The sequence below is a fragment of the Coffea eugenioides genome, chromosome 3, assembly GCF_003713205.1.
Source record: "Coffea eugenioides isolate CCC68of chromosome 3, Ceug_1.0, whole genome shotgun sequence".
NCBI lineage: Eukaryota > Viridiplantae > Streptophyta > Magnoliopsida > Gentianales > Rubiaceae > Coffea > Coffea eugenioides.
Window position 1 is genome coordinate 15277000 of NC_040037.1, and position 23161 is coordinate 15300160.

Sequence of the window (23161 nt, forward strand, 5' to 3'; positions counted from 1 at the left end):
CTACATGCTTGTATTAGGCTATTAGCGTGCATTTCGGTTCTGACTCTTGAGACGACTACCACTAATTCTCAGTCAACTCATGGTTTTTCTCTGTTTTTTTTTTTGGGGAAAAATCCGGGAGGATGCCAACCCCAAATTCGTGGAAGTTGCTTTAGGAGACTTTCCCACTTCTTTCCCTGATTTACATACTTCAACCTCTGTGCATAAATATAGGGATCACTCTCTCATTTGCACTAACAAGTGTCTTGCACAAGTTCTGTTTCAAATTGCATGGCTACGGCCATTAATTCAAGGCATCTAGCCCTCGTGTTTCTGCTAGGAATATTTACTTTGGGAAGTGGTAACCCACGCGATGTTGATTGCTTGAGATCTATAAAGGAGTCCTTGGATGATCCATTTCACCGTTTATCAAGCTGGAATTATGACAACAGAACGGAAGGCTTTATATGTTCCTTCGTGGGTGTTGAATGCTGGCATCCTTACGAGAATAAGGTTCAAACTATTAACCTACGCGGATGGGACTAAAAGGTGAGTTTCCTAGAGGCCTATCCAATTGCTCAGCTTTAACGGCTATAGACCTTTCAACAAATAGTCTCTATGGAACCATTCCTTCTGATATATCAAGTATTGTCAAATTTGCTACAAGTCTTGACCTTTCTTTCAACAAATTTTCGGGTGAAATTCCTGCAGATCTTGCAAATTGTTCATTTCTAAATTCCCTACAACTCAGCAACAACCAATTAACAGGTCAAATTCCTCCAGAAATTGGCCTATTAGATCGCTTGAAGATTTTTAATGTTTCCACCAACCTTTTATCTGGCCCAGTCCCTAATTTTATTAACACAACTACACCTTCTGAAAGCTATGCAAATAATTTGGGACTTTGTGGTGGTCCTTTAGAGCCTTGTAAGTCTAATTCAGAAACAAAGAAACATGACAAAATCCTCTTCACAAGTGGTTTTGTGGTTGGATGGGTGCTTTCTACCATCTTGGCTCTAGTTCTTAACTTGTTTATTGTGCCTATCCTGAGTGCAAGAAAACTAAAGAGCAAGAATGAGAAAAAACAAGAGACTGCAGCTTCTCAAGGACCACGACTTTTAACTTCGAATGGGAGAATCCAAGACTCTAAGGTAACTTCATTCCCTATAACCAAATTGAGTACATAAGCTTGTGTAAAGATCCGTACTATTTCCAATTCTATCGCACTCCTTGTTCCAAGAAATAAAATATTCTTTGATCAAGAAAGAAGTTTCCCTTTTTTTTTGTGGGTAAAATGTAAAAGGTTTGATCATTCAATTCATTCAAGTTCTAGTATAAACTTGCTAGCACACAGTTTTGTTTTACTATAGACAGAATGAACTTTAAGTTACACGGGTGTATATATGGATTAAATTGAACATCCTATGACTAGTTTTGTTTTCTTTTTTTTGGTTATGATTAAGCAGCTAACTGTTTTCTTTCTTTTACCACTTCATGAGTGCTCTCCATTTTTCAGATCATATTTACAACCAAAATTTTTTTGGCATAAGTGAAGCTCCTTAAGGAGTATATATTTTGCAGTAATACTGTGTGCTCTAATGATAGATTATGGCACTGGAAAAACATGTAACAAGAATGAGTTTCGAAGAACTCAGCAAGGCAACTGATGATTTCCACTGTATGAATACAATTGGAAAGGGGAAACTGGGGACAATGTACAAGGCAATACTCCAAAATGGTTGGTTTCTTGCCATCAAGAAACTCCATAACTCATATGATTTCGATCAAGAATTTATGTCTGAGCTCATGACTGTTGGAAGGATGAGACATTGCAATTTCGTACCACTCATAGGCTTCTGCTATGAAATTAACAGCAGACTTTTGGTCTATAAATACATGTCGAATGGAAACCTCCATGATCTCCTCTTTTCTGCTCAAAACGGCAAGGTCAAGTGCATAGAATGGCCTATGAGGGTGAAAATAGCAGTTGGGATTGCGAGAGGACTTTCATGGCTTCATCAGGTTGGAGTAGTACATAGCAGCATTTGTTCAAGATGCATATTGCTTGATCATAGTTGTGAACCCAAGATATCCAACTTTGGAAGTGCAAAACTTTTGAAATCGAACTTTAGTTCTTCGAGTTGGAGAACTGTGGTAGATAATGAAGTATGGGAGTCGGGTTCGTTTAAGAAGGATGTCTATGAGTTTGGAGTTGTGCTTCTTGAGTTAATTGCTGAAAAGGAATTTAGCCAAATGAATGGTTGTCTGAAGAGTTTTGAAGGTCTTGATATGGTCGAATGGACATTTCAGAACTCCAAACCATATGATTCGGATGAGATTAGGCAAGCATATGAGGACGAGATCCTTGAGTTTGTTAGAATTGCAGTTGACTGCACTCAGTCTGATCCGGCAAGAAGGCCATCCATGCTAGAAGTTTACAAAACATTGAGCAAAATCACTGGGAGATCTGTACTTGCAAATGATTAATTTGGCTCTGTATGGGTGGATGATTTTTTTTGTTTTGAACTTCAAAATTCATAGTATTGTAAGATCCACCAAATAAACTCCAATGTACTTGTGATTGCTAGGAAAACTAATACCCAGACACAGTGCATCACTCTAATCCTAAGATAAAAGCAAACAACATGGAGTGTGTTTAAACACAAGATAATTTGAAATAATATTTTGAAAAAATATTGTAGCATTTTTTGTTGTTTGTACAATATATATGAGATTAAAAGATAATTAAAAGAATAAAAAAAATTGATTGAAAAATGTGTTTACTATAATGCAATCAAATAATTTTTTTTGCAAATAAAATAATATCTATGGTTGCTGAAGTACTCGAACACAAAATATTTCAATTTGCTTTCAAGTAAAAAGCGTAATGTAAGCAATAAGGTCAACAGAGTCAATACGCGAATTGGAAATTAAAAGGACGAAGAAATTTACATCTTTAGGTCGCTTTCTTGACTGCCTTTCATCCTTTTTAGCCTATCACAGAGAGTTAACCAGACTAATGACAGAGAGTGTGATGGGCACTAGTCCATGAAATCGCCATTACAAGCCGAGATGAGACAGTCAAGTGACTTGTGCAATAATGTCATTAACAACATTGTCACGTAAAAAGGTTGCGCATATTTCTACCTTGCAAGCCTTATTTTTCTTCATTTCTTTAAGCTTTATGAACAGGTTATAGACTTTGAAATCCGTGTGTAATGTAATTTGAAAGACTTGTTCAAACTGGATTAATGGGCATGCATACTTCTCGTGGCATCAAGATATATTGAAATTAAATTGGAAGTACAATAATTACTATCTATCTACGCGAAAGCATGCTATTTAGGGATTGGGATAGTTACGTTAATTTGAATCTTCCTTTCATAGGGTGGAAATGCTTGTGAAATATGCAATTAATTTTGGACCCTTACACTATAAACACATTCCTATTTTGGTCCTTAAATTTTAATTTTGGATATTTTACTTCCTTTAAGTATGAAATTTATCCACTTTAATTCGTATACTTCATTTTTAGACACTGTATCCCCTCAAATATCAACTCCTTTCCCTAGAATTGTCAAAACTAATGAAACGGTAGGTTAGTGATGCTCAAATTCAAGAACTAAAATGGGAAGGAGTCGCATTTTTGGGGGGGGGGGGAACTATCCAGAAATAAAGTTTAAGGAATAAAGTGGGATGAGATTTATATTTTAAAGGGTGAAGTGTCAAAAAATGAAGTTTAAGGTATAATACGAAAGTACATCTAAAGTTCAAGGGATCAAAACAAAATTTAACCTAAGAATTGCCTCCAATGCCTAAAAGTATTGGCTGTATACAAAACTTGGGCTTGTTTTCTTACACGGATCAAATATTTTCCGTTACTTCCGGTGTTTGGTTAGAAATAATTCATGAGTTTAAGATTGAATTATATGGTTCCTCCATCTGGAGAAAGATGCATCAACACACGTATAATAGTATGACCATATTCTTTTATGCAAATAATGCCCAAATAGACCATTCTGTGGCCGTGCTTGACCGGAACAAATGGACCCTCCTTGAACCTGGAAGAAAGATTAATTATTAGACTTGAAATAATTTTCAATAGCCCAAGTAAGACTATAAGGGCATAGACTTTGTCAGTCATGACACTTGAAAAAGTACTATTATTAATTAGGAGACTTCTCTGCTTCTCTAATCCAGGCTTTTCTGCAAAAATTGAATATCATTCTCCTTATTTGCAAGAGTAGCTGGCTGGCACTGGTTAAATTTGTTTCATTTTTGCAGGACTGCAGGTTGGGGTTCTATGCAATTGGCACATGAATGATTAAAAAAAAAAAAGTTGATGGTTGGAATAAGTTTAATTTGAGGATGAACAAGATTATTGTAGGACAACTTTCGACCGATAACAAAATTTGTTGTGTCTTATCATGTTATTATCTTAGTATCTATATTTGTGTATGGTGCTTACATTTCAGAAGACAATTATCCATCTAATTCGACTTCTTCAACGGTTGAAGCCCTGATTCTATTTTCTTTTTGGCGTGCGTTTACTTTAACACTCATGGTCATTAATGTTGGAGAATAATAGTCATGATTATTAACCTCGTTGGTCAAATTTTGGTGGTTTGGGACTTGAATGTGAATAAGAAAGAAAACAACCGAAGAAATTTGGAGAGCTAACTTAAACATGTCCTTGCTGAAGCGAAAAAAATCCAAAACTAATCAACTAAACATGAATGCTACAAATGTTATTGTTGCGATAAAAAAAAAAAAAACTAAACATGAATGCTAAGAGTATTGCCCGACGGAGAACCAGAGAAGAGATTTTAGTTTTTTTTTTGTTGCTCTAAATTAATTTGTTTTCTTTCTAAATTTCAAAGAAAACACAAATGCAAACCTATGACTGATGCTTTTTCTTCTATTTCTTTTTTTTTTTTTCCTTTTTGTTCTTTCTGCTTATCTTGGTAATTAGATACCAGAAAACCTCGGTAACCAAGCCAACATGCAAATATTGCTTTTGATTTTTATGAGCTGAAAGTCTTATAGACCCTGTTTGATAGCTTAATTCAACACCTAAATTTAATGGGTTTAGATCTTAACGTGCTCAGATATGTTTGATAACAAAAAAATAGAACATGTGAATTAAGTAAGTGGTATTGAATTTTTGGTAAAATTTGTTCCAAAAAATAAATGATAAGTTATTTACTTTCTCACTCAATGTGATATATATACTCAAATGTGTCAAATTTAGTATTTAACAATTGAGTCACTTAAAGAATTCAAACTTCATATTTCCCAATATGGCCCTCCTCAACTACACAATGAGTATGAATGAGTCCAAATCAACAAAATTACTTTAAAATGTTGGCTAAATCTGACTTGAACCAACCAAAAAGAAGAAAACAAACAAATTTTCTCGGCTCACTTAAGAACGAAATTTAGTTGAATAAAACTAGCATAATGTTCTGCCAACATGCAGCTGAAATATCAGCGTTTAAGAACCCGGAGCAAACCCCTTTCTCAACAATAAGAAAACAAATAAATGTAAGGAAACTAGCATACAAAGTAACAAACAAGAAAGGAGGACTTCTCAAAGTCTCCCTCGTGCATCAAGTTGAGGCTCCATATCTCGCTTGGTGCGTATACAGGTAAACTTGGCTCCCATTCTCTTATAAATCTAAAGGGCACGGTACTATACTATCCAGTATCCACCACCAACTCCCTCACACAACTCACTTGGGCACTCTCCTTCCTACAGTATAGGAGTAGGGTAAGATAAATCTTGATGCTTAACTCGGAAAAAAATATATGAAAACGAGAAAGAGTCTTGAAGGTGTCTTAAGGGCATTTACAGTGGAAGAGTGTAATTCATATGCTATATCATTAATTTATTATCCCCTCTTTCATTATATTATCACTCACTGTAGATTACACTCTACATAGTATAATAGCGTGGACCCATAATCAAATCATGTATTTATTTTAATAGTTCTCAACACATATCTCGTAAATAAATAGATCTATTTTCTGAAAAATAATTACATTTATTTTGGAAAAATATTATTAACTTTTGTTGAAAATTTTGTATTCTATAAATTTTTTATTTTCTAAAAAAAATAATATTATTAATTTTTGAAAACTAATAGTATATATTTTTATGGATTTCAAAAAATGCATTGTTATTTGCTAAAAATAATTAGGTAATTATTAAACAAATACCCAACGCTATAAAAAATTAGATAAGAGGTTAAAGAAAACAAATGATGCAGTAGGAGAAATGATGGAGTGGGAGAGTAAGAAATTGAGAAAACGATAACAATATTTATAGACAAAATTTTGACAATTGAAAGTGAAAAAAGAATTACTGTTGCAAACTGGTAAAATTGAAACAATGCTACCAGTATTTTACCATTGCAAACATGTTGAAAATTGGATTCAAGGGACCACTGCAAAGCAATGTTTTTAAACTCGGACCGGTCAGTGAACCGGAGAGGTGGCCGGTTCGCGGTTCGACCGGTCCGACCGGTCCAACCGGCCGGTTCAAAGGTTCACTGTTTTTTTTTTTTTTTTTTTTTTTTTTTTTTTTTTTTTTTAGTGTTAAGTACTAAGCAGGTTTCATTCTACACTTGAACTTTACCAACATAACTTAATTTAAGTTATGATAATAATAAATTTTCTAAAAGTTATACACAAAACATGGAATGATAAATATAATTAAAATATCATAATTCACCACAAGTTTTCATAAATTCATTATAAACATAAATAGATACAATCCAAATGTGCACCAATTATCACAAATAAAAACACAAAAAATAAATAAATTAAATATTGAAATTCTTTTACAACCCTTAAAAAAATCCATAAAAGAGTTCAAGTTAAGACAAACTATTTGAATAGCAAACTTTTATCAGTGGCATGATAAGCAACCACACCACCTTCACAATTTCATCAACTTAAGCTGAAAAAGTTAAAATTTTATTATAAAAATATAAATCTAATTGCTCAAACTAAAAAAAACTAAAAATTTTTGAAAAACAAATATACAGTTAAACACATAAAAAATTAATTGCTACTAAACATTACTAATTAACATGTTATATTAAATTCAATGATCCTATACCATTAATTATTTTAAATTCAATTATCAATAGCTTCGATTATGTGCCAACTACCATATTTTTGACCAACCCAATGTTATTATTTGTAATTCCTACCCAATTCCTACATGGATGTGCACTACTTTTGCAAAAATTTCATCCTTAATTAATCGAATAAAAATAAAACAAAAATGAGGGAAACATATGAAAATTGAGGGGAAAAAGAAGAAAATGCAAAAAATCAACTAAAGATAATAATATAGAAAAAAACCTTGAAAAGAAAAAAATTAAACTTACTAAAATGTTGGAAAACAAGAAAAGTTGAAATTTTCAACTTGTTTACAATCTGCTAAAGATAATAACCTGATAATAATGGTGAAGACTTGAGAAAATCTTGTTGTGGATATTTGGGTTAAAAATGGTTAAGAAGAAAAAATTGAAAAAAAAAATAAGAGAAGAACTTGATGTTTTAATATATTTTTTAGTTAAGTAGAATTCTCAACAAACTTAAGTACAGTCTAGCGGTAAGATTGTCATATTTAAACTTGGAGACCCAGGTTCGAATCTTAGCTACACCATTCTTAATATTTTGTTGAAGAATTTAAAAAACCGCCGGTTTACGGTTCTTAACGGTTCGCACGGTTCGTCCGGTTCGTCCGGGTTTCAACGGTTCTCCATGAACTTCCGGCTTTAACATTAGACCGGACCGGTGACATGGCCGGTTCGCGGTCCAACCGGTCGAACCGGCCGGTCCGGTCCGGTTCTGAAAACATTGCTGCAAAGTTTTGAATAATTGGATAAAATGAAACCTTTGCAAAGCTTTGAATAATGGGACAAATGAGACCCACTCTTTCAGCTTTTTTTGCTTCAATTATGCATGCAGTGACTGTTATGCGTGTAATAGGCATTATAATCTTACTAAGGGAGAGTTTACAATGCATCGGTCTAATAAAGGGTAATTGTGGATACCCCAAACAATATTTGACCCCAAAAGGGCCAAAACTAGGGTTCAATGAACTAAATTGTATGGCTTTCGAATACCAAATACTAAGCCTTTCGAACATCAAATAAAAAGTCCAAAACTTCCCCAGTTTAAAGTTGTGGTGCGTTGTGGACTTTTTCTCACTTCAGCCCACCTCTAAATGATCCTGTGTGGCCCAATAATTTTCAGCAACCTAGGTGAAGTATATTACTGGTTTTGTTATGATCATTCCAAATCATGTACTTTCATAGTTTGGAGTTTATTCTCGTTGCCCAGTATGTTGATTGTAGCACTTCAAAGTTGATTATAAGCAGGGATAATCTCATAAACCTCCTCTAAGGTTTCAGATAATCTCACTAAGCTCTCTTGAGGTTTTAAAAATTATACTTACATCCCTTGATTTTACAGATTTGGTAATCAAACCTTAGACCTGGTCAAAAATTTAAATGAACATCCTAAAATGTCCTTGATTTATATAGTTTATATTGCTTTCCAAAACAATTGTAAGATATATAGCATAACTATAAAGAAAAAGCCTCAAATTTTCAACACCTATATTTATTATTTAATAAACAATTATTTTCAATAGTTTTATCACTATGATAGGCTACTGTACATAGTGCTTTACTAGGGATACATATTCCCTGAAGGTTGGAGAAGAAAGTATTATCATAATTGTTTTAGAGTTTGTAGATTTTTGAAATGTTAGAGATATCAATAATTTAGTAGTAGTTTTGGACACTTTCTTTTTAAATCACTGTTGTTTTTGGTGCAAAGAAAAAAAATATCAACAAAAAATTAGATCACATTCAAAGTTGTCCAAAAAAAGGTCACTAATTCAACATTTGGTAATGATAGCGACTAGAATCAATATTTATAGTTTATAGTTATGCAGTTTTACTTGTAAACTATGAACAAAAAATGAGGAATAAGAAGAGAAAAAAAAGAAAAAATAATTATAAATCCCATTCTTTCTATATGTACCCAACAAGGGAGCTTCATTAAAATGGTAAGGTTAATATTGTCATTTTAAGTGGGTAAGGAAGGTAAGTGTAATTTCTAAAATCTCAAGGGATCTCATTGAAATTGTTAGAAATCTCAGAGGAGGTTTTTGAAATTATTCCTTAAATTCAATCACAAAAGGATATGAAAATATTCATGCGACATATATCAATTGGCCACGAGAAAAGAGATGGGTTGGATGGTTCGAAAAAAAAATATAAATGAGAAATTTAAATTCAAACCCTCTCTCACTGTATCATTTGAGTCTCCAAAAACCTGAGTAGAGCTGCTCACAAATAAAAAATGGAGCAGGTAAGAATTACAAGGCTAGAGGTCGGTTGCACAATGTGAATGGTATCTTCTCCTATCTAAAACATTGCCCCTTAATTGAAGGCCGAAACTTGAATTAAAGAACAAGAAAAGGGATCGTCCACTAGCCATGCTTGACCAGAACACTATCCGGTCTTCACCAATCTATCGAATTCTCCACATGGATCCCCTGAATGGGGAAGAAAGACTATAAAAATGTTTAAGAGTTCTAATAGCCCAGTAACTAGTACATGCTTGTATTAGCCTGCATTTCGGTTCTAACTCTTCAGACTATTACCACTAATTCTTAGTTGACTCGTGGAAGTTTTCCACTTAAATACTAAGAATTGATATCAAACATTTAAAAATAGGTATGTGGTATTATACCCTTAAGCCCTGTATTAAAAAGCAAGGAAAGTGATGGTTCCCTAGCCAGTTTCCCATCTCTCTCATTTTCCAATTGGACCCCCAGAATGTGGAAAAAAGACTAATGACTAATGAGAAGACTAGAATTAATTTCCAATGGCCCAAGTAACACTGAAATGGGCATATAACTTGTGTTTGAATATGAGATTATTTGGAATAATTTTTTAAAAAAGTATTATATTATTTTTTTGATGTGATATATATGAAATAAAAAAGTGATTGAAAAATGTGTTTATGAAATAAGTAGATAATTTTGTACAATAATGAGCGTGCATTTAAGTCCTGACTCTTGAAAAGAAGTACTACTACTAATTAGTAGCAATTTTCACTTCTTTAATCCAATCATTTTCTTTGACCATTGTATATTGGTAACATTAATTTTGCAAGTTATCATTTTACTGTTTATATTTATTATCTTAGAGTTTACATTTATTATTGTAATGCATATATTTTATGATATAATTGACACTAATAATTGCAGAAATCCCAAATTCTCTACTTCCACAATATCAAGGGTTGAAGAAGCCCTCAATTATTTTTTCTCATACCTTTTACTTTGTTGGTCATGGTTATTAATCTCCAAGATCAATGGTCATGATTATTAATACGAGATAATTAGAAGAGAAAGTGATCAAATTTAGTGGTTTGCTAAAGAAAGAAAACAATTGAAGAAAATTAGAGAGCTAGCTTGAAGGTTCATTATACTTAGATCATTTATATTGTGACGTCTCTTGGATCATTTATATTTTGATGTTTCTTTGTTTTCTGTTCTTCCTAATTATAAAGTTTAACATATTAAACTGTGGATGCTTGAAGCAAAAAAAAAAAACATATTAAAACAGGGACGCGCAAGAATGGAATACAATCATTCCGAATAATTCTATGAAATCGGACCCACTACTTTATTGAGGCAATAATATCATCAAAGTGTCTTAAATCACCCTAACCACTGCTGTTATTGTCTTAAAACATAGACTTTTATGTGATCCCTAATATCAAATTTCCCTAATAAAATGTTGATGACAGAGTCAACTAATCTTGTTTATCAATTTCCTCCATTTGTGATTAGTTCAAGATGAATTTGGATTTTGGGTGCCTAGCTCCAATTCCACCTAGTTGAATAATTGATTATCATTGCCTGGGATCCACCTTGATGCCAATTCCACCTAGTTGAATGGTTGATTGTCTCAATACTCTTCTTCACCTTCTCACCAGAAACAAATAAGCCATTTTCAGGAAAGAAATGCTTTGCTAGCTCTGCAGTTAGTGAGATTTGTTTCTCTCTTAAAATTTGAGAGTGAAACTGACGAAAATCCCTCCATAAGAGATCGAGATGGCCACCACTTGCAGCATCGATCGTGTCTTACTTGGTCTAGAGTTGCTTCTGAACAGATTCCGAGACAATTTTTCTCTTTCGCATGTTGGTGGTAATCTTCTTTTGGATGTTCGTGATGCAATCAGACACATGAAATTTCTCAAAACGTTTCTTATGTGTGCTAGAAAGTGGAGCCTTGTTCATTTGTACTTGCAATCTGACAATGTTGTGAAGAAGGTGAGTCTTCCATCTTTCTTATCTTGTATCGAAGATACCTTTCACAAATCCGAGGAGGACATTCTGTCTCTTTGCCTTAGATTAGAAATGGAAAAATATGAATGGGTTATTCACAATTCTATTTTTGCTCGTGGAGTGTTCCGCGAAATTGAGAAAAAGATCACATCACTCAAGCAAGAAATCATCCAAATTTACCTTGCTTTGGCAAGCAGCAGGTCATTTCAATCAAATTCTTGTGTGACAGATGATGAACTGTTGGAATTCATAGACCTCATCCTGCAAAATCTAGCAGATTTGACCAATGACTATATGAATTGGCGAATTCATAAATATGATCCTTTGAGTGCTCCTTTGACTGCTCAAATCCAAGATCTTGAAGCAAAGCTGACATTCTTGAAAAGCTTCATTCCCTTTGCCAAAATGCGAGGAACCGCAGATATTCCTGCCTTGCTATTATCTCACTTTGAAGTGGTGGCTTTGACCGCAGCACGCCTCTCTTACATGTGGTCCTTTTGGAAAAATGTTGAGTACAGAAGTACTTGCAGCTTCAAACTCCTCAGCATCAGAGCGGTTGATTTTCATGTCTACGAGATTTATAAGGAAGTACTTGCAGCTTCAAACTCCTCAGCATCATTACATACAGCAGTGATGGATGAGCGGATATTGAACAACTTCAATGATTCTCTGATAAGTCGTCTCTGGGAGTTGTTATGCTGCAGGTCTAGCTTTGTAGATTCTATGAAAGATCAAATGCGAATACTCTATGCAGGCCTGAGGTTTTTGAGAAGCATTTTAAGGGAGCATCATGAGATGATGGATGAACAAAATGAAAAAATTGGAGCTCTCCTTGGTGAGGCAGGCATTATAATATTCACGCCCACTCTGAGCAGAGTGATAGAAGGAGAAGTTAGCTTCTCAGGATCCACCCAGGTTCTTGATTTTTGTGATATGCTGGCTAGTACCAACATCCATATCAAGAATTTTAAGGATCAGATCAGTGGCTCAAGTACTATAGAGAGTCTTCCTAATTCCTCTCATAGCTTAAGAGCACCAGAAGTTAGCCAGACTTCCAGCCGCATGCTATCAAAAGGTAAAATGCCAATAGACCATGAAGTCATGGTTGGTCTTGATGATGAGGCAGAAAAAGTAATTGAACCACTTATCTCAAGTACTATACAGAGTCTTCCTAATTCCTCTCATAGCTTAAGAGCACCAGAAGTTAGCCAGACTTCCAGCCGCATGCTATCAAAAGGTAAAATGCCAATAGCTCGTGAAATCATGGTTGGTCTTGATGATGAGGCAGCAAAAGTAATTGGACGACTTAGATGGGGATCAAAACAGGTGGAAATTGTTCCCATTGTGGGAATGGCTGGGCTTGGTAAGACAACTTTAGCCAAAAAAGTTTACAATGATAGTTCAGTAACCTGTCACTTCCACATTCGTCTTTGGTGTACTGTTTCTCAAGAATTTAACATGAAAAATGTGTTACTTCAAATTTTGTGCTCTGATGGCAAACATTCTAGGAAGGATGAGTTTCAAAATCTGGATAAACATGCGTTGCTTGAAAAGCTCTATCAAAGGCTATTGAAGAATCGGTATCTTGTTGTTTTTGATGATGTCTGGGACATTAAGGTATGGAATGAGCTGAGAATTTCATTCCCAGATGACAAAAACCAAAGTCGGATCATCTTCACGAGTCGATCTTCTAATGTAGCTTCACAGGTTCAATATGGTAGAGAACCTCACAAGATTCGCTGCCTTACTGTCGAAGAGAGTTTCGAATTGCTGCAGAAGAAGGTGTTTGGAGAAGAAGAAGAATGTCCTCAAGCATTGCATGAATTGGGAATGGAGATTGTCAAAAAGTGCTGGGGATTACCCTTTGCAGTTGTTGTTGTAGCTGGAATTCTAGCAACTATAAAGCATGATATTTTGCTTTGGGAAAAGTTTGCTGAAAGTTTAACTTCAACCATGGTGTCTGGTACAGACCAGTGGAAGAAGTCATTGGAGCTCAGTTATGAGCATTTACCATATCACTTGAAGGCATGCTTGCTGTATTTTGCTGCATTTCCAGAAGATGAAAAAATTGGTGCCAAGAAGTTGATGTGTCTATGGATTGCAGAAGGATTTGTGGAAATAATTGAAGGAGAGAAATCAGAGGATATTGCAGAAGAATATCTGATGGACCTAATTGGCCGAAACCTAGTTATGGTAGGTAAGAACAGATCCATTGGTGGAGTCAAAACTTGTTACATTCACGATTTGATATTTGAGTTCTGTAAGGGCAAGGCGAAAGAAAAGAAATTCCTTCAGGTCCTGGGAGGATATGATGAGCTTTCTACCTTTAATGAGCCTCCCAACCTACCTCGGTTGTCCATTTGCTCCAGTGTAGAAGATTTTATAAAGTCAAGGCTATTTTGTCCGCATTTAGCCAGTCTGCTACTCTTTGATGCTACTCCAAGATATGATAAGTTGTTTAATATCTCCTTCCTTTTTTGCATCTACAAACATCTTAACGTTCTGAATTTAGAGGGCATTAACCTAAGGCTGAAGGAGCTTCCAGCTGAAGTCGAGTCACTTCTTTGTTTGAGGTACTTAGCCCTTGAAGCAGAGGACATGCAATTCATTCCACCATCTATAGCCAAGCTCTCACATTTGGAAACCTTTTGGCTACATTCCAACTTGGTCGTTTCATTGCCAGATAGCATCTGGAACATGAAGAAGTTGAGGCATATACATGTAAGAGGGCGCGTTGCTATTCATCTGCCTTCCAACGACAACGGTGTTGAAAACCTCTCCACTTTACCCAATTTAGACACACTCTCTTGCTTGTGTCTTTTTAAAGAGGGAGAGAACTTATTGAGAAGGATTCCCAACGTTCGCCAACTTAAAATTTCCGATTATCACACTGGAAATGGAGTGTTGAACATGAGTCAACTAGAATGCCTAGAATCACTCACCTGGTGGGGCAATTACTCCTCAGGTTCATGGGAACATGTTGAGGTTCCCTTTCCCATGAATTTGAAGAAGTTGAGTCTTGAAAATCTGGGTCTTCCCTGTAGTAAAATGTCATTGATTGAAGAACTACCCAACCTTGAAGTCCTCGAATTAAGACTGCAGTCAATGGACGGCCAAAGATGGGAGCTGATGGAAGGAGGATTCCCTAAACTCAGGGTCTTGACTTTGACATATTTTAAGGTTGTGGAGTGGACAGAGACAGACCCTGACAGTGATGATTACTTCCCGTGTCTTCAGCAATTAAATCTCGACAGTACTCGTATTTTGAAAATGATGCCTTCTTGTTTAGGGCGTATATCAACTCTTGAAACGATTGAGATCGACCATTGCGGAGATCGTGTCAAATCTTTAGTACGGGAAATTGAAGAAGCACAGAAAAATTATGGAAATGTGAATCTGGAGATCATCATAGATTGAAGGGCATCAGCTGGTGCAATATCTGGTAATTTCCCTTTTTGTCATTACCGTTAATTGGCTTGTAGAAATAATCATGCTTTTCATTTTTAAACAAGTTTAATTTATATTTACCATTTGGTAGCTTTTTTGTACTTCAGTTGCCTGTAATGCATGCACAAGCACATTGAAATTGATGAGCAAACAACTAATTATTGCTCTATTTTTTTTTTTTAATGATATCATCAGGGAGTGCATGCTACGGTGGTTTTTCCTCTTCAGATTGTAATTGATCATCTGTGCGATCTGGCTTTCTTTGATACTTTTGTGGAAGATGGAGGTAAATGTTGGAAAGGATTGATGGCTCTTTTCTTGTCAAGATATGGTCGAAACAATCAATGAGATTATTCAGATATTTTGCTGTTGGCCTATTTTGTGTAATTTCGTTTCGCTGAATTTAATGATGGTTTTGTGCTATTTCTTTTCAAACACGTGTCAATTTGCCGTCAAGGAACTTTGTTATCTTTTTTTTTTTTTTTTTTTTTCTATTTGAGGTTCAAACTCCATCATTTTGATAGAATTGATTAACAATTTATGTTTGAGCTCATGATTCTTGGAGGCATATGATAGCCCAAGTGGGAAACCTCTATGATCATCTCTTTTCTGCTCAAAACAGGTTTAAGGTAAAAATTGCAATGGGGATTGCAAAAGGCATTACGTGGCTTGATCAGGATAGAATTGGTTGAAGATGTATGCTCAATCTTAGGTTTGGATTTAGGATATCCAACTTTGAGATTTGCTAAATTTTTAGAATCATATTTTACTTCTTCAAATTGGAGAATTTTTGCAAAGAATGAAGTATGGGACTTAAGTTCCTTTAAGAAGGATGTCTGCAACTTGGTTTTTCTGCTGCTTGAGCTAATTGCTGGACAGGGCATTAGTAACATAATTGATTCCCCAAAGAGCTTTGAAGGTGATATGTTTGTATGAATATTTAATTTTCCATTTTTGAATTCCACACCATATGTTTTAGATGATATACAGAGCTAGGGATAAATTACCAAAATTGGAGAGAAAATGTGTATAAATTTTACAATTATGTTATGTCAAGTGAACCTAGACAACCGAGGTACAATGAATTTTGGCTAATTAAGTCAAAAGAACAAAAAAAGAGATTTGGAGATTTTCATGGTTAAAAAAAAGAGACTAACTTCATTGTCACTTAATTGGTGTACATTTTCTGTAACTATGATAATACTTTGTTTGGAAATAAATCCCCAGCATAACTGAGAAGCCAATATAATGGTACATATCAGCACATTAATCATAACTTTACATTAAAAGTGTGTGGAGTTACAAAGAAAATTTTTATTTAAGAAAAATTGCGTGGAAATCCGTGACTTTACATTAAAATATAAGCATATTAACGGAATCAGTTTTGTGACGTTGGAAATTTCTGTTTAACTTAAAGTCCTTATTTATTTTTTCTATACCTGGCAATTTGGCGAGTTGAGCGGTTTTTGGGCGATTTGATATTGAGTTTTCATTTAAATGGATGACACCCAATCCGCTCAACTTTAAATTGGATTAATTTTGAGTTGGGTTATATTGAGTCATCTCAAACCTATGACCCAATATATTAATTAATAGAATTTGATACATAAACTCTCTCAAATATATTTGCACATACAAAAAAAAAATTCATACACGAAAACACATTTTCACATAGATAGACATATTTTTACACACTAAAACACTCATAGACACACACACTCACTTTTTAAACTCTTTTGAAATACGTTATTTTTACACATGCAAACACATTACAATACACACTAATATACTTTCACAAATACACACACATACTAGCTATGTAAATTACTTGGATGAACTCACTATTTTTTATACAAGTAAGGATTTTCAAATTGGGTATAGCTTTGGTCCAAACTAAGAGACCGAAGCAACAATTTTGGTTCAAGTTGAATATAGCATGAAAAATGGCATACCAATATACAATTTTCTAAGTCTTGTTACTTGATTTAACATTAGCTATTCCGGACATATTTCTAAGAAATCTGCCAAATTCATGAACTATTAGCTATTCCGGACAAATTAGCCAAATGAAGCCCATCGACCATGTAATGAATTTGGACCGTAACAACTTTTGGAGTTCTGTGAGTGTCCGGAATAGCTAATTTGGCAGATTTGGGACAACTTGGCTAGCGGATGTTTTGCTTGATCCAACAAAGCTGGTCATTTTTTTTTTTGTTTCTTGATTTTAATTTGTTAATTTATTTTTTTAACTTAAGTAAGGTAATGGGTGCCCAACACAAATACCTAAACCATCCAAAATATATATGAGTCTTTATTACCCAACCCAAAATTAACCCAAAACCCAACTTATCCAATCCAACCTCTCAAATTAGTGAGGGGATTGGATGAGTTGTTGGGTTTTGGGTATAATTGCCAGCTCTAATTTTACCTACACAATGGTTGCATCATGGTAAGACGGGGAATTAATTTTTATTCTACACGCTTTGGACGGTAAAATCATCAAAGTGTCTCAAATCACAAAAAAAAAAAAAAAAAAAAAAAAACAGAGCCCAGGTGCGGATGCAGGGTCCTTCCCAGAAATATGGATAAATATTCCAAAAACAATAAAAATTTCTTTCCTTGAATCTTTCAAAACGAAAGGCAAGTGTGGGGTGCAGGTCCTTTCTTCTCAACAACCTAACGAGTATAAAAAAACTCCAAAAGAAATACTAAATACTTGCTTGCTCTGCAGTCGGTGAGATCTGTTTCTATAAAAGGTGAAATTCCTGTAAACTTGCAAATTGTACATTTCTAAATACTCTACTACTCAACAACAACCAATTAGCAGGTCAAATTCCAGCAGAAATTGCCCTGTTGGATCGGTTGAAGACTTCTGATGCTGCCAACATCCTTCTATCTGGCCCTTAGTAGATCGACCTTTGATTAAATTCATGTGACATAAAGTTAGTCAAGAAAATTAATATCAGAATTGATGGAGATCTAATGCAGAGGATGGTAAAGTGGCCCGATGGTTATGTATAACTTTTCAAGGTGTAGGTGAGTTATGTATATATATAAAAAAAAATCCATAAGGTACAAAAGTGTAATTTATCCTATATATATTAATTTTTTTTTAACAAGGAAGAAGTAGGATATTTTTTTTAACAAGGAAGAAGTAGAATTTTTTTTTAAAAGTGGAGAGGAGGAAGGAGAATTAGATTCCAAGACTTTTTTTTTGATAGAAAGTGACAAAAATATTATTAATCTGAGATGATGTCCGCAGCAAGCGCGGTAACAATAAAATCTGGAGATGATTCCAAGACTTTTAAATCTTAGAATTTCAACGTTAGTTAATAAAATCATTTTAGGCTTTTAATATAAATAATTTTAACATTTTAACTAATTCCAACGCAGAGGACGATATCCATCATTTTGATACTGTGCTTCAAATCGTGGAGTCATGTACATTTTACCACACGATGATTATACGAAAATGCACTAAATTGTAAGGGTTGACACTATAATTTATTCGTTTGTTTGTTGATGAATATAATTAGGAAGGAGGCTGATCATTCCAGACCATTAAACTGTCTCAAATCCTAAAGTCATCAAACTGTCTCAAATTCACCACAACAACTCATCTTGCAAGTGAAAGTGCTCTAACACGCATATGTATTCACTCTTTTATTTTATTTTTTTTGAGGGATCTTCTGAAGAACCAATCCCACTTTTACAGTTAAGAAGCCAGTGTATAGGTGCATATTGCTCCTACAATGACATTAATATTGTGTGAAACCACAGTAATTTTGGATGGATTATTAACTTTAGGTGCAAAATATCCAAAATAAATTTTAAGGTACAATTTCATGGTAATTAGTAATTTTAAAGTGCAAAATATCCAAAATAAATTTTTAGGTACAATTTCATGGTAATTAGTAATTTTAAAGTGCAAACTATCCAGAAATAAAAATTTGAGATGCAAAGTGGAAATCATTCAAAAGGGTGTCAAGTGAAATTGGTTGCTTATCAAGCAATCTTACAAGGAGGGAGAGTGAAAACAAGGAGTCTACTAAGGATTTTTGCGGTTAATTGATTAACATTTTATAGTTTTGCTTGTTCATATATAAAGGTTTAAGGACTTTGTTAAGATGTAATTATTTTCATTCAACTCAAAGAATCCATTTAGCTAAAATATCTAATAGAGTCATTTTACAATTTTCTTAGCAATTACAGCTAAAAAAATTGTTATTTCGTAAAATTATGTTGTTTGTAATCATAGGGTGTAAAAATTATTAAGCAACAATACTTGAATTTTGAAAGAAACTATGAATTTTGAAAGAAATCTAGCAGATTTCTAATTACCGTGAAATTGCACCGCTTTCATTTTTGGCTTCAACATCACACGTATTGGGTTAGACGCACTCAATACTTTCATGGTAATTTCAAAATCCATTAGTCGTCTTGTCCAGACCTACCCATTACACGCATCATCAGAATGATGCATTTAATGAACATTACACGGCCACAATGGCTGGCGGTGTAATAGACCCGTGTTATGACAGGCGTAGTACGCATCATTACACTCCATTGCAGATGCCCTTATCTTCATAACTCATCTCCACCTTCCCGAGTTGATCCCGCCTCGGCTGTACCCCCAAGCCTGGTCACTTAACGTCTGACACTTACAAGCATAGCTGATTAATGTTAGGCAAGTTGACATGGCTGTCGCCGTCATCCTGCCCAGACCTGCCTCTGACACCGCCGCCCTAGACTGATGCCCTACAGGTGACAGGGAGTAGATTCCATCATTTCTCTTGTAGGTTTCTCTACTATAAATACTCTCCTCCTTTTTTGTGGGCACATGAGGGAGAGACTCCAACTCAGTTTAATCTGGCCCTCATTCATAACTCCAGTCCAATTAGTCTTCCTTTTACTCTTGATTTCTTACACAACTGACTTTAGCATCGGATCTAGATCGGGGGACAAAACTCCGGCTGTGTCTCTATCTTAGCAGGTATACTTGTGCTGTCAACTCGGTTCGTCTGTCCAGAAATCACCTCGTCAGGAAACATTCTCTCAAATTATTTCTCTCAATGCTAATCTTGATTCATATTTTAAATGATTCAAACTATGATGATCTAAAGGTCAAAAATACTTATTTCACATTTACCATCTAATTGGTGAATAATAACTTCGAAATATGATACCGAAACGAGACTCCAGAATCAGCATTTACACGTAAAAGAAAATGTTATTGCACTTTATGGCAATATATGCACATCCCTTCGCACAATTTGCTAGCCAGAACTAAAAAGCATCTGTATGTACCTATGAATGTTGATTTACTGAAACTTACAATGCAAAGAGACAAAATTTATTTAGTATTTGACAATTGAGTCACTTAAAGAATTCAAATTTCATATTTCCCAATATGACCCTCCTCAACTACACAATGAGTATGAATGAGTCCAAATCAACAAAATTACTTTAAAATGTTGGCTAAATCTGACATGAACCAACCAAAAAGAAGAAAACAAACAAATTTTCTCGGCTTACTTAAGAACGAAATTTAGTTGAATAAAACTAGCATAATGTTCTGCCAACATGCAGCTGAAATATCAGGGTATAAGAACCCGGAACAAACCCCTTTCTCAACAATAAGAAAACAAATAAATGTAAGGAAACTAGCATACAAAGTTACAAACAAGAAAGGATAACCAATCCAGCTTTACTCGAGTTGGCCAAGGAGGACTTCTCAACGTCTCTATCGTGCATCAAGTTGAGGGTCCAAACCTCGCTTGGTGCATATACAAGTAAACTTGGCTCCCATTCTCTTATAAATCTAAAGGGCACGGTACTATACTACCCAGTATCCACCACCAACCCCTTCACACAACTCACTTGGGCACTCTCCTTCCCACAGTATAGGAGTAGGGTAAGATAAATCTCGATGCTTAACCCGAAAAAAAATATATGAAAACAAGAAAGAGTCTTGAAGGTGTCCTAAGGGCATTTACAATGCATTGCACTCTTTAGAGTGTAATTCATATGCTATATTATCACTTTATTATCCCCTCTTTCATTATATTATCACTCACTATAGATTACACTTTACATACTATAATAGTGTGGACCAATAATCAAATCACGTATTTATTTTAATAGTTCTCAACACATATCTCGTAAATAAATAAATCTATTTTTTGAAAAGTAATTTCATTTATTTTTGGAAAAAAATTAGTAACTTTTGTTCAAATTTTTGTATTCTAAAATTTTTTTTATTTACTAAAAAAATAATATTATTAATTTTTGAAAACTAATGGTATATATTTTTATGGATTTCAAAAAAATACATTGTTATTTTCCAAAAATAATTAGGTAATTATTAAACAAAAACCCAACACTTTAAAAAATTAGATAGGAGGTTAAAGAAAACAAATGATGCAATAGGAGAAATGATGGAGTGGGAGAGTAAGAAATTGAGAAAATGTTAACAATATTTATAGACAAAATTTTGAGAATTGAAAGTGAAAAAAAATTACTGTTGCAAATTGGTGAAATTGAAACAATGCTACCATTATTTTACCATTGCAAACATGTTGAAAATTGGATTCAAGGGACCACTGCAAAAGTTTTGAATAATTAGATAAAATGAAACCTTTGCAAAGCTTTGAATAATTGGACAAATGAGACCCACTCTTTCAGCCTTTTTTGCTTCAATTATGCATGTAGTGACTGTTACGCGTGTAATGGGCATTATATTCTTACTATGGGAGCGTTTACAATGCATGGGTGTAATAAAGGATAATTGTGGACACCCCAATCAATATTTGACCTCAAAAGGGCCAAAATTAGGGTTCAATGAACTAAATTGTACGGCTTTCGAACACCATATAATAAGCCTTTCGAACACCAAATAAAAAGTCCAAAACTTCCCCAGTTGAAAGTTGTGGTGTGTTGTGGACTTTTTCTCACTTCAGCCTACCTCTAAACGATCCTGTGTAGGGGTGTGTAAAATCGAAAAATTTCAATTACCGATCGAATTCGAATTGAATTCGGAATTTCGAATTCGATAATTCAGTAATTCGGAATGGAAATCGGAATATCCGATTTCGAATTGGTTGAATTCGGGTCGAATTTGGTAATGAGATTTTTCAAATCGGAAATTCCGATTTCAAATTCACAATTTGAAATCGAAATCAGAATTCGGAATTCCTATTTTGATTTCAAATCTGTTTTCATATATATATATATATATATATATATATAATATAACATTTATATTATAATAATAATTTTTATATTCATGAATTCGGTGAAATCGGAATTCCTATTTCGATTTCAATTTCGTTTTCACACATATATATAATATTTTTTATATATATGTAATTTAATATTTATATAATAATAATAATAATAATTTTTATATTCATGAATTCGGTGAAATCGGAATTTACCGAATTCCGAATTGAATTCGGAATTAGTGAATTCGAAATCGAAATCGGTCGAAAATTCTGATACCAAAATTTCGAAAAATTCTGATTTCAAAGTTCTGAATTACCGATTTCGATTTCGATTCACACCCCTAATCCTGTGTGGCCCAATAATTTTCAGCAACCTAGGTGAAGAGTATTAATGGTTTTGTTATAATCATTCCAAGTCATGTACTTTCATAGTTAGGAGTTTATTCCTGTTGCCCCCTATGTTGATTGTAGCACTTCAAAGTTGATTATAATTAGGGATAATTTCATAAACCTCTAAGGTTTTAGACAATTTCACTGAGCTCCCTTGAGGTTTTAAAAATTGTACTTACCTTCCTTAATTTGACACATTTGGCAATCAAACCTTAGACCTGGTCAAAAATTTAAATGAACATCCTAAAATGTCCTTGGTTTAATCGTTTATATTGCTTTCCAAAACAATTGTAAAATGTATAGCATCAAATATAAAGAAAAAGCATCAAATTTTCAATTCCTATATTTATTATTTAATAAACAATTATTACAATAGTTTTATCACAATGACATGATAGTGTACATAGTGCTTTACTAGTGATACATATTCCCTGAAGGTTGGAGAAGAAAGTATTATCATAATTGTTTTAGAGTTTGTAGATTTTTGAATGTTAGAGGTATCAATAATTTAGTAGTAGTTTTGGACAGTTTCTTTTTAAATCGTTGTTGTTTTTTGTGCAAAGAAAAAAAAATCAACAAAAAAATTAGATCACATTGAATGTTGTCAAAAAAAGGTCACTAATTCAACATTTGGTAATGATAGCAACTAGAATCAATATTTATAGTTTATAGTTCTGCGGTTTTACTTGTAAACTATGAACAAAAATGAGGAATAAGAAGAGAAAAAAAGAAAAAA

The 23161-nt window shown here is 34.0% G+C and overlaps 1 protein-coding gene and 1 pseudogene across 1 annotated transcript; both read left to right on the forward strand.

Annotated features, from left to right (window-relative positions):
* The first annotated feature begins 270 nt into the window (after positions 1 to 270).
* LOC113766144 lies at positions 271 to 2466 on the forward strand (annotated as a pseudogene).
* Positions 2467 to 11131: 8665 nt separating this feature from the next.
* On the forward strand, positions 11132 to 14717 carry LOC113766145 (putative late blight resistance protein homolog R1B-17). The gene is made up of 2 exons (XM_027310363.1): positions 11132 to 14545; positions 14655 to 14717. Exons 1-2 carry the CDS (start codon positions 11132 to 11134, stop codon positions 14715 to 14717), a joined length of 3477 nt encoding a protein of 1158 aa, XP_027166164.1.
* The last annotated feature ends 8444 nt before the right edge of the window (positions 14718 to 23161 follow it).